Source organism: Papio anubis, chromosome 11, assembly GCF_008728515.1.
Source record: "Papio anubis isolate 15944 chromosome 11, Panubis1.0, whole genome shotgun sequence".
In the NCBI taxonomy this organism is placed as follows: domain Eukaryota; kingdom Metazoa; phylum Chordata; class Mammalia; order Primates; family Cercopithecidae; genus Papio; species Papio anubis.
Genome location: NC_044986.1, coordinates 1,386 through 17,415, shown reverse-complemented (window position 1 = coordinate 17,415; position 16,030 = coordinate 1,386). Strand labels below are relative to the sequence as shown.

At 54.2% G+C, this 16,030-nt stretch overlaps 1 protein-coding gene across 2 annotated transcripts in view; it reads left to right on the top strand.

The window, feature by feature from the left end:
- Window positions 1–2,018: 2,018 nt before the first annotated feature.
- PAOX (polyamine oxidase) overlaps window positions 2,019–16,030 on the top strand; it is a 14,952-nt gene continuing 940 nt past the window's right edge. The window contains exons 1-6 of one of the 2 annotated variants that reach the window (XM_003904446.4): window positions 2,019–2,309; window positions 2,789–3,275; window positions 4,262–4,461; window positions 6,306–6,558; window positions 11,153–11,265; window positions 11,749–11,906. In XM_003904446.4, the coding sequence (XP_003904495.2) occupies window positions 2,129–2,309; window positions 2,789–3,275; window positions 4,262–4,461; window positions 6,306–6,558; window positions 11,153–11,265; window positions 11,749–11,906 (1,392 nt within the window). In that variant the 5' untranslated portion in view covers window positions 2,019–2,128. Of the gene's footprint in view, window positions 2,310–2,788; window positions 3,276–4,261; window positions 4,462–6,305; window positions 6,559–11,152; window positions 11,266–11,748; window positions 11,907–16,030 lie in introns of those variants that run through there. The other variant, XM_009215686.4, reaches the window with a different exon arrangement.

Here is a 16,030-nt window from a genome sequence, read left to right as displayed (position 1 = left end):
TCCTGCTGCTCCACAAGAAGATCCGGGAGGCTGAACTAGAATTAAGTTAGAATCTCTCAGGTCCCCTTCGGGCTGGGCTCCCTGCAGGAACCAGGAATGGGCTGGCCAGGAGGACATGATGGACCAGGAGGAGGTGACAGAGGCAAAGCCAGACCCTTCCTGTTCCATCTTGCAGAGGCTGTCCCAATGCAAGGTGAGGCCAGGTGCCTGGGGGACATCGATGCCTGACCAGAGCCCAGACTGGACGGCCTTCCAGCAAAGGCTGTGCCCTGGCCGACCATAATGGCCCAGGAGAATGAGGACACAGGGGAGTCTTGGTGCTGGAGGAGCTGGCTGACCGATGGTCCTGACACTGTACTGAAAACAGGGCAGCAGTCCCCAGAGGCTGAGGGGCCAAAGTAGCCTGTCCACCCAGAGTGGGGAGGCCCAAGCCCGTGCAGGAGGCCCGAGGCACGGGGTGGCATCCCTCACAGTCGTGCCCACCCAGTCGTGTGCAGGGCGATGTGCTCCTGTGTCTGGGCAGTGAGCTGGGCCCTGCGGCCAGAGAAGCAGCTTGATTTCAGACGGTGCCACCAGGGAATGGGCCGTCCCCTTGGCCATAGCCATGGGGGACCCAGTTCATCTGTGGAATTCAGGACCCCGGAGTATTTAATCTGCCATCTCAGGACTTCCACTGGGGAGCTGGGGCAGGTGGGTGGGTGGTCCTGCTGTGCTTCCGTGGTGCACGCCAGGGACCTCAGAATGAAGCCCTCACTGAACTGTTGGCTCTGCTTCAGGCCCAAGAGCAGTGAGTAAGAGAGAGGCCTGCTCAGGCAGAACATGGGACACTAGTGGCGGGGGCTGCACCCCAACACTTGCCATCCGACTATGGGGGTGGGGCAGCCCTTTTTTCCTTAGCCTGGGGATGTCAGGTGGGTCAGCCTGGTGGAGAGCTGGCTCTGCTGACCCGGGAGGCGCCCTGGGTTCCCCCTGGCCTGGTGGCAGGAGGAGATGGCCACTGCATCCAGTGTCGCCTCCTGGCGCTGGGGGCCCCTGACGGACAGAGGACGCTCCACCACTGACCGCCACCGCCCAGGGAGTCAGCCCGTGTCCCAGGCACCCGCACCTCTCCCTGCCTGGAGCTCAGCTCGCGGGGTTGGCTAGGGAGTGATGGGGAGTGGAATCCAGACACCAGGTCACCCTTCCGGGAGCCTTTTTTCCAGCTGGGACGAGAGGGAATCAAAGGAAAGGAAGACACGGCTCTGGGGGTCCACGCCGGGAGCGAAGGGTAAAGCTCACACTGGCAAACTTGAGTGCGCGGCCCCTCCGCAGAGGACCGGGGCTCAGGAGGCGGGGACGCCCCTGAAAACAGGGCAGGAGCGTTTCCAACCCCTGCGGACTGCGATGCAGTAGAAAACGCGGCCGCCTGCACCGGGGGAGGTCTCCAGAAATACAGGCGTGCCTGGGTGTGCGCTCAACTTCTCCGGAAGCTGGGAGGGGGCGAGAGACTCAACTTCTCCGGAAGCTGGGAGGGGGCGAGAGACTCAACTTCTCCGGAAGCTGGGAGGGGGGCGAGGAACGTTTCTGCACTTGCCCTCGGCTTCTGAACTTTGTACTTTGCGTGTGTACTTTGTGCTTTGGTCCTGTGTCCCTGCAGACCTGTGACCACACACGCACACGCGAACTGAGGGCTCGCTGGCGTTGCTGGAGGCTCTCACAGCCCCTCCGGACGCGTTAAGCTAACCCAGGGCCCATCCTTGGCACCGTGGCACCCCCAGGCCCACTGCGCCCTCGCACTCGAAGCGGGTACCTGCGGGAAGCGCTCGCTGCGCCCTTGTCTCCCTTGGAGGAGACTCTGGCCTGGCCGGCCGGCTTCTCCCTCCGTGGGGACGCTCGCGCGCACCGCCCGGCAGCGCGGGACGCTCCCTGACGCCGGTCCTCGCGGGCTCGCGGGCCTTCCCACGCGGGGAGCTTCCCTCCGAGACCCGAGCCCAGTCCCGAGGCTCGCGGAGGCCGAGGCGCACTGTGGGGCCTGCCCGGCCCCGCCCTTTCCCGCCCCATCCCCGCCCCCTCGCCCCGCCTCCGGCCTCCTCCGAGAGCTCCAGACCTCCCGGCTACTCGGAAGCCCTCGGACCGCCCGGATCGGACGATGGAGGCGACCGGCAGCGTCGGGAAGGCTCCGGGCGGCCCCCGGGTGCTGGTGGTGGGCGGCGGCATCGCGGGGTTGGGCGCGGCGCAGAGACTCTGCGGCCACTCCGCTTTCCCGCACCTGCGGGTCCTGGAGGCCACGGCCCGCGCCGGGGGCCGCATCCGCTCGGAGCGCAGCTTCGGTAACCGCCCCTCCCGGAGCCCCTCCCGGAACCCAACCGGTTGCGCGCGAGCTCGCCGGCCCCCACCAGCCCTGCGCGCAGCTGACCGGCCCGGCCGCCTTACCGGGCCCCCCGAGGAAATCCCCGCTCGCTTAATCGGCCAGAGTTCACCGCCCCAAACTCAAGGCTCAGAGTTAGTCAGGGGGGCGCCGGCCAGAGAAGGCGACCTACGGCTCCACAAGGCCTTCCTGGTTGTGCCCCACAGACCCCCCACCCAGCCCCGGGGTACGCCCACCCTGCACCCCTCTCTCTGGTCCAGACCGCCCGACAAGTGCTCTCCTGCCCAGGTGCTCCCCTTAAACTGGGTCTGACAGGGCCCTTGGGGACAGTGTGGTCACATCCTACTTGGGAAGGGCAGCGTGGGCGTGGCCCAGGAGAAGGGCTCGGAGTGACCGTTCTGAGAAAGGAACCCCCAGGTGGCATCTGCTGTCCCCTCGCAGGTGGCGTGGTGGAGGTGGGCGCGCACTGGATCCATGGGCCCTCCCGGGGCAACCCCGTCTTCCAGCTGGCTGCTGAGTACGGGCTGCTGGGGGAGAAGGAGCTGTCCGAGGAGAACCAGCTGGTGGAGACCGGGGGTCACGTGGGCCTGCCCTCCGTGAGCTACGCCAGCTCCGGGGCCCGCGTGAGCCTCCAACTGGTGGCGGAGATGGCGACTCTCTTCTACGGCCTGGTAGACCAGACCCGGGAGTTCCTGCATGCTGCGGAGACCCCGGTGCCCAGCGTCGGGGAGTACCTCAAGAAGGAGATTGGCCAGCACGTGACCAGCTGGACAGAGGATGAGGAGACCAGGAAGCTGAAGCTGGCCGTCCTGAACTCCTTCTTCAACCTGGAATGCTGTGTGAGCGGCACCCACAGCATGGACCTGGTGGCCCTTGCACCCTTTGGGGAGTACACCGTGCTGCCGGGTCTGGACTGCACCTTTTCTAAGTGCGTGCCTGAGCCCCTGCCACGCCAGTCCTCCCACCAGGCTCCCCAGGGCCCCGGGGTTGGCCATTCTCTGCTCTTGCTTGGGTATGGGAGGGACAGGAGACCATTTGTCCTCCCCATTCAGACAGACTGGTTGCTCCTTTCTCTAGTTTTGCTCATGTAAGCCAAAAACGTTATTTCTGAGAGAGGGTGGTTAAAATACGAAAGGTAAGGCGGGGCATGGTGGCTCACTCCTGTAATCCCAGCACTTTGGGAGGCCAAGGTGGGCAGATCACGAGGTCAGGAGTTCAAGAACAGCCTGGCCAACATGGTGAAACCCCATCTCTACTAAAAATACAAAAATTAGCCAGGTGTGTGGGCACGTGCCTGTAGTCCCAGCTACTCGGGAGGCTGAGGCAGGAGAATTGCTTGAACCTGGGAGATGGAGGTTGCAGTGAGCCAATGCCATGCCATTGCACTCCAAGCCTGGGGGACAGAGTGAGACTCTGTCTCAAAAGAAAAAAACAAACAAACAAACAAACAAAAACCAGAAGGAAAGACTTCTCTTGCTCCTGTATTTGTGAGGGGCTTCGACTGCAGAGGGGGCCAGACATCCCTGTAGCAGGGTGGCTGCTGGGTACCCGGTACAGGTGAGACCCTCCTTGGGCTGTCCCCTCACTCTTCTAGACGTCACCCCTGGTGTTGTCCCCAAGGCTCCTGGCCAGGCGATGGGCATTTGTGAGTCAGGAACTCTGGGGTGGTAAGGAGGAAGCCCTGGTTCTGGCAAATTGCTTTGGGAGCTCTGTGCCCACTGAACCCTCCTTTATGGCCTGGAGGGCAGGTATGAGCATCCTTGCGGTGGAAAACCAGAGTGCAGCTGGCCCCAAGTGATGGAGAGCTCCCTGCAGCCACCTTTGATGTGGGTGGGAACTCCGAGCAGGTATTTCCACCAGCCCTGCCCTTCCAGGGACTGGGGCTCTACGAAACCAGCACTTCTGTCTTCCTAGGGGCTACCAAGGGCTCACAAACTGCATGATGGCCTCCCTGCCGGAGGACACGGTGGTTTTTGAGAAGCCTGTGAAGACCATCCACTGGAACGGGTCCTTCCAGGAGGCAGCCTTTCCCGGTGAGACCTTTCCCGTGTCGGTAGAGTGTGAGGATGGAGACCAGTTCCCAGTGCACCATGTCATCGTCACCGTGCCCTTAGGTAAGTCAGGTTTTCAGTCCAAATCCCTATCCCAAGTGCCCCTGCCTCAGTTGGCTCTGGGGCGTTGGCTTGTGTACGAAGCTCACATTTTCATTCTAATAATTTCCAGATAGGTGGAAGGAATGATTCTGTTATGTTTTGTAGCAATTGCATGCTTTGGAATTAAGGGTTTCACTGTAAGAAAAAACGTGAGTATGTGTCCTGCTTGCTTGGAGGTAACCGTTAGGATTGGGACGACCTTGGAGATTAACCACACTGCACTTTGCTGGAGACAGGAAAAGGCATGGAAAGCCTGGTCTCAAGGTCAGGCCTGGGGTGACCTGTTGAAGGAGCCATGTGTATAGTTCTGTTTAATTCTAGATTTGGTGATTTAGATCTGTCCTCGAGTAGAGGTGGTTTGAAGCTGTTTTGTGAAAGGTGGAGATGGTTGAAAACAGAGTTACTAGGATAATTGCTGTCAACTGGACATTTGCTTCACACGGGTTTCACGCTGCCATGGGTCTCTGCCTGAGTTATCTCATTGACTCCTCAGGCAGCCTTGGGAGGTGTCTGTCACCATCCCTCATTTGACAGATTTGAACATCTAGGCAAGTAGAAGTTACTTAATTGCCCAAGTTCACAAAGCTAGCAAGTGCTGGCACTCACTTGGAAATCTAGGTGTGATTGAAGGTTGTGATGAAAAGCAAGAGCCTCTGCAGCCCTAACTCCTGTCTCCAAGGGGTGGCTGTGCCCTCTCCAGGGCCGGGATGAGCACTCAGACCTCACTGCTGTTCCCAGAGATGCAGTCATCGTCCACACATGAACATCTGCTGCTGGCTGGGCGTGGTGGCCTATGCCTGTAATCTCAGCACTTTGGGAAGCCGAGGCAGGCGGATCACCTGAGGTCAGGAGTTCGAGACCGGCCTGGTCAACATGGTGAAACCCTGTCTTTACTAAAAATCCAAAAATCAGCTGGTCATGATGGCAGGCACCTGTAATCCCAGCTACTTGAGAGGCTGAGGCAGGAGAATTGCTTGAACCCAGGAGGCGGAGGTTGTAGTGAGCCGAGATGGTGCCATTGCACTCCAGCCTGGGTGACAGAGTGAGACTCTGTCTCAAAAAAACAAACAAACAAAAAAACAAACCCAAAAATCTGCTGCTCAGTTTGCCTCTTTTCTTTTTTTTTCCTTAATAGAACTTGTCAGTGTTTCCAAATCAGCACACAGAGATCTACAGCAGTCTTTTTTGTTTCCCTCCAGTGACTTTGTTCATTCTTGTTTGGAGTATGTAGTTGCAGGGCCTGCTAAGTGCTGATCACTGGGGACATTTTCAGTAGATACATTGTTACAACTGTGAGCATTTTGTTTATAAGGAGCCAATTCACAAAAATTAGCGGTTGGGTGCTTGTAATCCCAGCTACTCAGGAGGGTGGAGCAAGAAGAATTGCTAGAACTGGGAGGCAGAGGTTGCAGTGAGCCGAGATCATATCATTGCATTCCAGCTTGGGTGACAGAGCAAGAATCCATCTCAAAAAAAAAAAAAGAAAACCCAAAAAACAAAAAACACTTGTGTGAAAGGTGGGGAACGGTGGCTCACGCCTGTAATCCCAGCAGTTTGGGAGGCCAAGGTGGGAGGATTGCTTGAGCCAGGGAGGTCAAGGCTGCAGCGAGCCCTGATCATGATGCTGCATGCACTCTATCCTGGGCAGCAGAGCAAGACTCTATCTCAGAAACAAGAAAAAAAAAGTAAAACTCCTTGTGTGAATGTGTCTGTAGGATAAATCCCAGCAGGGGAAATTGCTGGGTCCAAGGTCTAGACAGACAGGACTTCCAAGGATGTAAGTAGAGTCCAATTCTGAATTCCAGGTTTTCTTAAGGAACATCTGGACACGTTCTTTGACCCTCCACTGCCGGCTGAGAAGGCAGAAGCCATCAGGAAGATAGGCTTCGGGACCAATAATAAAATCTTCCTGGAGTTTGAGGAGCCCTTCTGGGAGCCCGACTGCCAGCTGATCCAGCTGGTGTGGGACGACACGTCGCCCCTGGAGGACGCTGCCCCTGCGCTGCAGGATGCCTGGTTCCGGAAGCTCATTGGCTTTGTGGTCCTGCCTGCCTTTGCGTACGTTTGCTCCCTGAGAGGCTCTGTGAGTAGCTGGCTCATAGGCCTTCATCTGATGGAGAACGCAGCAGTGTGTCCGTTCACTGCAGGGCATTTCTGGGGGTTTAATGGGTAGGGATCCCATGAGCCCCCCCAGGTGCTGGCTGCACCTGGGCCTGACCCCTGCGGGGACAGATGGCGCCCTGCTGTATGCAGGTTGTCAGCATCCCTCAGGGCCCAGAATGTGTCTGTGGACTTGCAGGCAGACTCGGTCTTCAGTCAGTGGGAACGCGTTTATTGGAATGTTGCAGGGAGCTGGGGCTTGTAGATACAGAAGATCTTTGAAACACCATCTGCCCATACCTGGGGAGACAATACTTAACCAGGATGAAATAATTGAAGGAAACATTCCTAGAAGTAATGGAATCGTGGACCCATAGAGGAAGGGCTCACTTGTATGGGCTGGACCTCTTAGAAACAGCATACATAGACCACGTGGTGATTCAGGAGACAATCCCATGAGTGATGTGGGGATGGAGGGACTGACTTTTCCAGCAAGATTAAAACACAAAGACAGCCTGTTGTAGTCAGATGGCAGATACAATTCCATGTTTCCATTGAGAGATGCTGCAGGAGGGGGCACTGAGTTCTTGTTCTGAAAGGCCTGGGATGGGGTGGGAGCGTAGAGCATGCCTGCCAGACGGTTCATAGTCGCCGTCCACTGGGAGCGGGAGGCTGCAGGCTGCAGACCAGCCCTGCATCTGTGATGGGGGAAGCCTGTGTGTCTCCTTCACACTGAAGAGAAAACTAGCATTCTGACCAGGCACAGTGGCTCACACCTGTAATCCCTGCACTTTGGGAGGCTGAGGGGGTGGATCACCTGAGGTCAGGAGTTCAAGACCAGCCTGGCCAACATGATGAAACCCCGTCTCTACTAAAAATATACAAAATTAGCTGGGTGTGGTGGCGGGCACCTGTAAGCACAGCTACTCAGGAGGCTGAGGCAGGACAATCGCTTGAACCTGGGAGGCGGAGGTTGCAGTGAGCTGAGATTGTGCCACAGCACTCTAGCCTGGGCAACAAGAGCAAAACTCTGTCTAAAAAAGAAAAAAAAGAAAAAGAAAAAGAAAGAAAACTGGCATTCCAGGTGTTGAGATAGGCCTGGGTTGCTGGTGGGCAGCCGGGTGGGTGACTGTGTAGCCACCTGCCCCAGCCCCAGCCCTACCTCCTGTGCTCTCTTGCTTAGGACATCAGTGGGATCCTGAGTGCTTTGGTGGGACCCTGTCTGTGGCATGGGATGGTAGCTATCCCATCCTTTTATATACCTGCAAAGGGTTGGGGATCTCAAAGAGCTTTTGTTTATGTGAGTCATATCTGTAAATGTACCCCATGATAAATTAATTAATTTTTTTTTTTTTTGAGACGGAGTCTCGCTCTGTCGCCCAGGCTGGAGTGCAGTGGTGCTATCTCGGCTACTGCAAGCTCCGCCTCCCGGGTTCACGCCATTCTCCTGCCTCAGCCTCCTGAGTAGCTGGGACTATAGGCACTCGCCACCACGCCCGGCTAATTTTTTGTATTTTTAGTAGAGACGGTGTTTCACCGTGTTAGCCAGGATGGTCTCGATCTCGAACTCGTGAACTGCCCGCCTCGGCCTCCCAAAGTGCTGGGATTACAGGCATGAGCCCGGCCACCACATGATAAATTAAATTATTATTTGAGATGATAGTAACAAACCCATTCCATGTTAGCATAAATAACATTTTTTAATGAACATTTTCTTAAAATTTAATGAAGGGTGGCAGCAGTTTTGTCTTTTCTGCAAAACCTTTTTTTTTTGAGACAAGGTCTCCCTGTCACCCAGGCTGGAATGCATGGAATGCAGTGGCGTGATCTTGGCTCACTGCAACCTCTGCCTCCTGGGTTCAAGCGATTCTCCTGCCTCAGCCTCCCGAGTAGCTGGAATTAACAGGTATGCGCCACCATGCCCAGCTAATTTTTGTAATTTTAGTAAAGACAGGGTTTTGACATGTTGGCCAGGCTGGTCTCGAACTCCTGGCCTCAAGTGATCCGCCCACCTCGGCCTCCCAAAGTGCTGGGATTACAGGTGTGAGCCACCACGCCTGGCCTTTTCTGCAAAACTCTTTAGTGTTACACTTAATAGAAGACATCTGGGTTCTCAGGCCTCCTCTGCATTCATTCTGTGGTGATGTTTTATTTTGGTTGAAACATAGGAAGAAAATCTGGATCTACATGGATATGTGGTTGGAAGAAGGAGTGAAACTTATTTATTTATGTAATTATTTATTTATTTATTTATGAGATGGAGTTTTGCTCTTGTCACCCAGGCTGGAGTGCAATAGCTCAATCTTGGCTCATTGCAACCTCTGCCTCCTGGGCTCAGGCATTTCTCCTACCTCAGCCTCCCGAGTAGCTGGGATTACAGGCATGCACCACCACGCCTGGCTAATTTAGTATTTTTAACAGAGACGGGGTTTCTCCATGTTGGTCAGGCTGGTCTCGAACTCCTGACCTCAAGTGATCTGCCCGCCTTGGCCTCCCAAAGTACTGGGATTACAGGCGTGAACCACCGTGTCCAGCCAAAGGAGTGATATTTAAACAGCTTTTCAAATGATTGTGGGTATTCTTTGATACTACACCAAAAGTCAAGAAGTAGTAGTAGTTCCTTAAAGGTTGACCAAATATGAAATCGGAGAGCACACCGGTGAATTTTTTGTCTTCTGTGACACTGAAATCTATTTGTCTGTCTTGTACTTCAAATGGATCTTTTACCTATCCATGACTTTAGTCATTTGGAAAATACTAGGCTGGGTGTGGTGGCTCATGCCGGTAATTCCAGCACTTTGGAAGGCCAAGGTGTGCAGATAGCTTGAACTCAGGAGTTCAAGACCAGCCTGGGCAACATAGCGAGACCTCGTCTCTACCAAAAATACAAAAAAAATAGCCAGACATGGTGGCGTGTGCCTGTGGTCCCAGCTACTGGGAGGCTGAGGCGGGAGGATTGCTTGAGCCCAGGAGGTGGAAGTTGCAGTGACTTGTGATCAAGCCACTGAACTCCAGCCTGGGCGACAGAGCGAGGCCCTGTCTTAAAAAAAGAAAAAATATATATACTGGTTCATGTAGTCTTCCAAATGTTGATACATTTCCTTATACGATATAAAAAAACCAAAATTATTAACATACCACTGATCTCAGAAAAGTTTCGGTATCGGGAAGCTGTGATGCTGTTGGTGGCAGAAACAAGCTTTTCTAAAACTGCAGTTTTTGCTTGAGAGCTTAAACTTTGTCAGTGTCTATAAATCCTATTTGTTAGTTGTTTTCCTGTGACAGAGACACTTTGCTCGTTTTCAAGAAAATGTCGCCAAATACCAGACCATGGTTTGTCCGGAGCTCCCCTGAGTTCTGAGCCAGCCCCGCCAGGAATGAGCTTGTGCAGGGCGAGTCCTCCACGGCCACCGTGCACCACGCACAGCAGGAGTGTTCTACGTGGATCCCGCTTCTCCACACAGATTATTATTATTTTCTGAGACGGAGTCTCGCTCTGTCGCCCGGGCTGGAGTGCAGTGGTGCAGTCTTGGCTCACTGCAACCTCCACCTCCCGGGTTCACGCCATTCTCCTGCCTCAGCCTCCCGAGTAGCTGGGACTACAGGCGCCCACGACCATGCCAGGCTAATTTTTTATTTTTATTAGAGACTGGGTTTCACCATATTGGCCAGGCTGGTCTTGAGCGCCTGACCTTGTGATCTGCCCGCCTCGGCCTCCCAAAGTGCTGGGATTACAGGTATGAGCCACCGTGCCTGACCCTCCACGCAGATAGTTAAAAAGACATGAACTCGAGGTTCAAGATTTAATAAAATTAGTAACTTTTACTGCCTATCAAGGACATTCTCAGGTGAAAGCAGCATTTTTATTTATTTTCTAATGTATATATTTTAACTTTTATATTCAGAGGCAGGGGTACCCGTGCAGGTTTGTTATATAGCTAACCGTGTGTCATGGGGGCTTGTACAGATTCGTTCATCACCCAGGAATTAAACCTACTACCCATTAGTTATTTCTCCTGCTCCTCTCCCTCCTCCCATCCTCCACCTCCCGTAGGCCCCAGTATGTGTGCTCATCATTTAGCTCCCACTTGAAAGGGAAAACATGTGCTGTCTGCTTTTCTGTTCCTGTGTTAGTTTGCTGAGGATAATGGCCTCCAGCTCCAGCCATGTCCCTACAAAGGACATGATCTTGTTCTTTTACGGCTGCAAAAAGCAGCATTTTGTAACCTGCTTGTGTGGCGGTGGGAACGCCTGCAGGCGAGTGTGGGTCCCGTTGCTGTCTCGATTCTGCTAAGGGACAGTTCTTGCACAGGTGGAAATGTTGGCGTGGTGGAAACAGCAAATGCTGTCTTAGCATCTGAAGATGGCTGTGACCTTGAGGGTCCCTGGCAGGGTCTTCGGACCCCCAGGACTTTGCAGCCCGAGGGACGCTCCGTGGGGATGGCTCTTTGTGCCCCTGGGGCCGCTGCTCCATAGGGGGCTCCTTGCTGAGAGATGTGGGCAGAGAGCTGGGCTGGACGCCGCCATCCCACGGGTCTCTTTCTCCACGCAGGTCTGTCCACGTTCTCTGTGGGTTCATTGCTGGGCTTGAGTCTGAGTTCATGGAGACTCTGTCGGATGAAGAAGTACTTCTGTGTCTCACCCAAGTGCTCCGAAGAATGACAGGTACTCACCACACACGCCAGTTCCTGCCTCTGCTCGTTACTGGCTGATCTCTAAACAGAAACTAGGCTTTTCAGAACAGAGAAGAACTAAATTTGGCTGACTCTGTATATCTCCAGGGACCATCCTTCCTCATGTTAGTGGGGTCAGTAACAGTTCTTACCTCCGAGGAACTGAAATGACTTTGCAAACACTTCCTACTTCTGCCACTGAAATAAATGCCGTTGTCCTTGATCAGAGTTTTACAGAGGAGGAACCCAAGGCTCAGAAACAGGAGCATGCTGCTGTCACAGGCTCCTGGGTCCCAGCCTGCTGTTCTCCGGTCAGGGTCGGCAGGAAGGGCCTCTCCTGATGCACTCTGCTGCTCGGTTTTTTTCCTGTGTAGCATCTTTCACGTTAAACGGCTCAATCTTTAAAAATGACACAAACAGTTGCAGACCTGTGGGTGAGAGTTCTTGGTTAACATGCAGTGTCTCTGTGGCTCAGGAAACCCACAGCTCCCCGCGCCTAAGAGCGTCCTGCGGTCTCGCTGGCACAGCGCCCCGTACACTCGGGGCTCCTACAGCTACGTGGCCGTGGGCAGCACCGGGGGTGACCTGGACCTGCTGGCTCAGCCCCTTCCTGCAGACGGTGCCGGCGCCCAGGTATGTGGTGTGCCCCAGTCGGGGGATGTGGGTCCGGCTGCAGAGGTCCCCGCTGAGTCTCAGTGCTGCAGGAGCACCCACCAGTGACGGGTGGGCTGGGACCCCAGACTCAGAAGCCATTTTCTTGTTGAAACTAAGAATAATTTTTAAATGTATTGTTTTTGTGAGAATTATACACACATATAGCTTAAAAAGCACACTCAGAGAATTCTGCAGTGCTAACAAAATAAAATAAAACCAAAACAGCAGGTGGAGCCCCTTTTGCCCTTCCCAGACTGTGCTCCCAGCTGATTCTGACTGCTAAGTTTACCGCATCTCTAAAAACATGTTTCTGCTACCACTTTTTGAGAAACATTTCCTATGCAAAATGTCAAACATACAAAAGTAGGTAGAACCTTTGAGTGCCCACCAGGCTTCCCCTAAGTCAAGCTTGCTCCCCACCTGGCCCCGCCCTTACTTATTAAGCATGTCTCACACAGGACATTCACCTGGGGATATTTTGGTGCCTGTCTCTAAAAGATAAAGACATGCTCGTAAAATACTTAACTGTGATGCCGAGGGCAGTGGCTCACACCTGTAATCCTAGTGCTTTGGGAGGCCGAGGCAGGAGGTTTGCTGAGGCCAAGAGTTCGAGACCAGCCTGGGCAACATAGTGAGAGTCGGTCTCCACATACACACAAAAAAGTAGCCAGGCATGGTAGCATGCACTGTAGTCCCAGCTGCTCGGGCTTGGGTCCAGTTGAGGCTGGAGTAAGCTATGACTGCGCCACTGGACTCCAGCCTGGGTGTCAGAGCAAGACTGTCTCAGAAAACATACAAATAAAACCATATAACTATGATACTATTTACCCACTTAAAAACTAACAATCATTCCTCAATATGATCCAATATTTAGTCAGTGTTCAGTTTTCCAATCAGCTCATGATCACTCTTCAGTGAGCCTGCTTGGAAATGTTGCTGCGTGCGTTTTCAGTTTCAGGTGTTATTAGTTGACTTCTCATTACATCAGATAAAGTTGTAGCTTTCTTCCACCCCTCTGCCCACCCGACTCCCAGATCCGTCCCCAACTCTCCCCATATATGGTCCAGTAGTTGTGGCCACATCACTATTCAGTGTTTACACCACCTTGTTTTCTCTAAATGCTGTTCACACCTGAGCCAAGTGGGGAGCAGTTCGCTCTTTCCCACCCACAGGAATGTGAGCCGCTTTCCTGCCGTTGATGGATAATGCGTAGCCTATTGGTGGATGCATGTGAGCTCTTTTCCTGCCCATTGGTGAATGTGTGTGAGCCGTTTTCCTGCCGGTTGATGGATACGCGTGGAGACGCTTCCCATGCTGATGATATGTAGAGCTTGCTTTTCTGCCCATTGTGGAATGTATGTGGAGCTGTTTCTGGCTGTTGGTGGATACGTAGGGAGCTGCCCCGCCTATTGGTGGAATGTGGAGCTGCCTTGGCGGTGGAGTTTCGTTTTCCTGCCTACTGCGAACGCGGTTTCCCTACGTTGGTGGCACGCAAGGCCAGCCCTTCCTCGCCTGCCAGTATATACGAGCCGCCTCCCACCCCTGCGACGCCCGTGAGTTCACTTCCTTCCGCGCAGTTTTATCCGCCCAGACCCCGCTCGTCCGAACTGCAATCCCCATCCTTAACCCCGGCCTTCGCAGCCCAGATCCTGCCTGTATGCGCCTGCCACAACGCATCGCCTTTCCCATTTACGTGATGGTGTTTCTGGTTGCTTAGATGGAGGGAGGCTGACTCACCTGCCTAGTCCAGGCCCCTACATGCAGCAGCAGCCCAGGCCGAGAGCCCTAGCTGGGTCCAGCTCTGTTCTTGTTCTTCCTGTGCTAGGGAGGCTGGGACCCTTGCTCTCTAGTGACAGATTCTCTCAATCTGACTTGATATTTGGGGATGCTAATGAGTCCTGCTCTTTGGTAACTGGAGCCACTCCTCTCAGTTCTGTGTCTGTTGGCTGGAGTCTGGCCAGGTTGACTTGAGCTAAGACACCGGATGCCTACAAGTGAGATGCCGGGCACAGTTGAGCATTGGCAGCCAAGAGCTGGCCCAGAGCCGGCCCTCCTGGCCCCTCTCGAGTACTTTGTCTCGTCCTTCCTGCCTTGGGGCTCCCAGCATCTGCTGCTGTTGTTCTTTGTCTCGGCCCTGTCTCAGGCCACAGCCAGGCTTCTTGTCTAACCCCACACCATTAATGGCTCCTGTGACTTGGGTCTCCCTTGAATCCCAGTCCTAGGAGTTGCTTCCCGCCCCCCTGCATTCCTTACATGGCTGCCTGGGATGATTTTACATGAGCTGATAACCTTCTTGTTTTACTTAACTGCTACAGGCTAGATTTCTACTCTTGGTGAGGTCTGCAGGCACTGTAGATGAGGTGCCCTATCCAGAGGCTGGGGGTTTCTGGAGGAAGTGACACTCCCACAAGGCCTGAAATGAGAAACAGGGGTGCCTGGGCCCATGGGAGCTGGGAGTGTGTGTGGGGCAGGCCAGTGAGTGCTGGGGTGCTGGGGTGTTGGGGTGTGGGCAGTGGGGCAGGAAGGTGCTTGGGGTGCTGGGTGCTAGGTGGGGCAGGGCTAGTGGGGTGCTAAAAGGTGCTTGGGGTGGGCAGTGTCAGTGGCTAAGGCAGGCTAGTGGGCAGGTTAGTGTGGGTAGGCTAGTGGAAGGTGCTGGGGTGTTGCAGGTTAGGGAGTGTGTTGGGGTGCTGGGCGGGGCGGTGGAAGTGGCCAGCGAAGTGCCAGCGCCGCCGGGGTCCCGCGTGCTGGGGCATGCCGCAGCCAAAGTGGAGGCTGTAGCTGGCGTCCTCCCGGCCCCAACCTGTCTCGGAACCTGCACCTCTCTCACCCTGGTCTCAATCAAACCTCCCAGAAAGCCCCTGACCCCAAGCCCAGAGCCCCAGCCCTCCTCCAGGTAGCAAGCAGCCCCACCTGCATTTCACTGCATCGGCTCCCGGTGGACACCTGCTCCACTGTGGGATGCCCGTGAGAAAAATTCAAATTCCACAGGGTTTTGTGACAGGGTTTCTGTGCCCAGGACTATGGAGGGAATGTAGCCTCTTCTAAGCATAAAAATCTACTGCTGAGGACAGGTTCTACTAGTTCTATCCCAGGGACAAGATAGCAGACTCCAGCTGCTCTGGGTGGATGGACCAGCCGCAAGGTCAATCCCAGAGCCCCACCTGCCCCACCTGTCTGCAGTCTCACCCGGGAGGCCTCTATCTCCTCACCCCGGCCATCCAAAACGCCCAATGCTCGTTATGCTACCAGGCCCACAAACACCCAAACATTCTCGCGCCTAAATCCATACGCCTGGGTACTCCCAGCAGCCTGCCCAAAACCTGCGACAGTGCCATGGCTCATGCTTCTATAATTCCAGCACTATGGGAGGCTGAGGGGTAGATTTCACCTGAGGTTAGGAGTCTTAGAGCAGCTCACAATAATGGTGAAACTCATCTCATTTTTAAAATATAAAATTAGCTGGCGTGGTAGGTGTGTAATTCTGTAGTCCTGCTTACTTGAGACTCAAGGCAGGAGAATCTGCTTTGAGTTTCCAGGGAGGTGGAGGTTGCAGTGAACTAAGATCAAGGCCACTGCATCTCCAGCTCTGGTGGAGCAGAGCTGCAGGACTCTGCCTAAAAATAAAAAATCTTGCAGCAGGAGGAATACTCTTGTAATGCAGTGTGCAGTTGAGCAGCCGCTGACTGCTGATTTAGGAGCTGGAAACCACTACATTTATGTCTTAGTCTTGGACAGATAGCCATTTTCCAGCCCCCTGTATTACACCAGCTCTAATATGAACTGAAGCCCAGCATCGGGAAATGGCTTACATAATAAAACCCGAAATGAGGCCATGAGTGGCTTGGTGTGCGTTTGTAATCTGAGCATTTTGGGAGGCTGAGGTGGTGGTAGGATCATTGAGGCTGTGGGAGTCTGACCAGTCTGGCAATATGTAGAACTGCATTCTACTTAAATACAAATTAGCTATGGTGGGAGGGCTCGTAATCCCAGCCACCCGGGAGGCTGAGGGAGAATCCCTTGAACTCGGCGCTGGAGGTTGCAATTCAGCTGATTGACTGACTGAAATGGAATGGAATGGAATGGAATGGAATGGAATGGAAGAT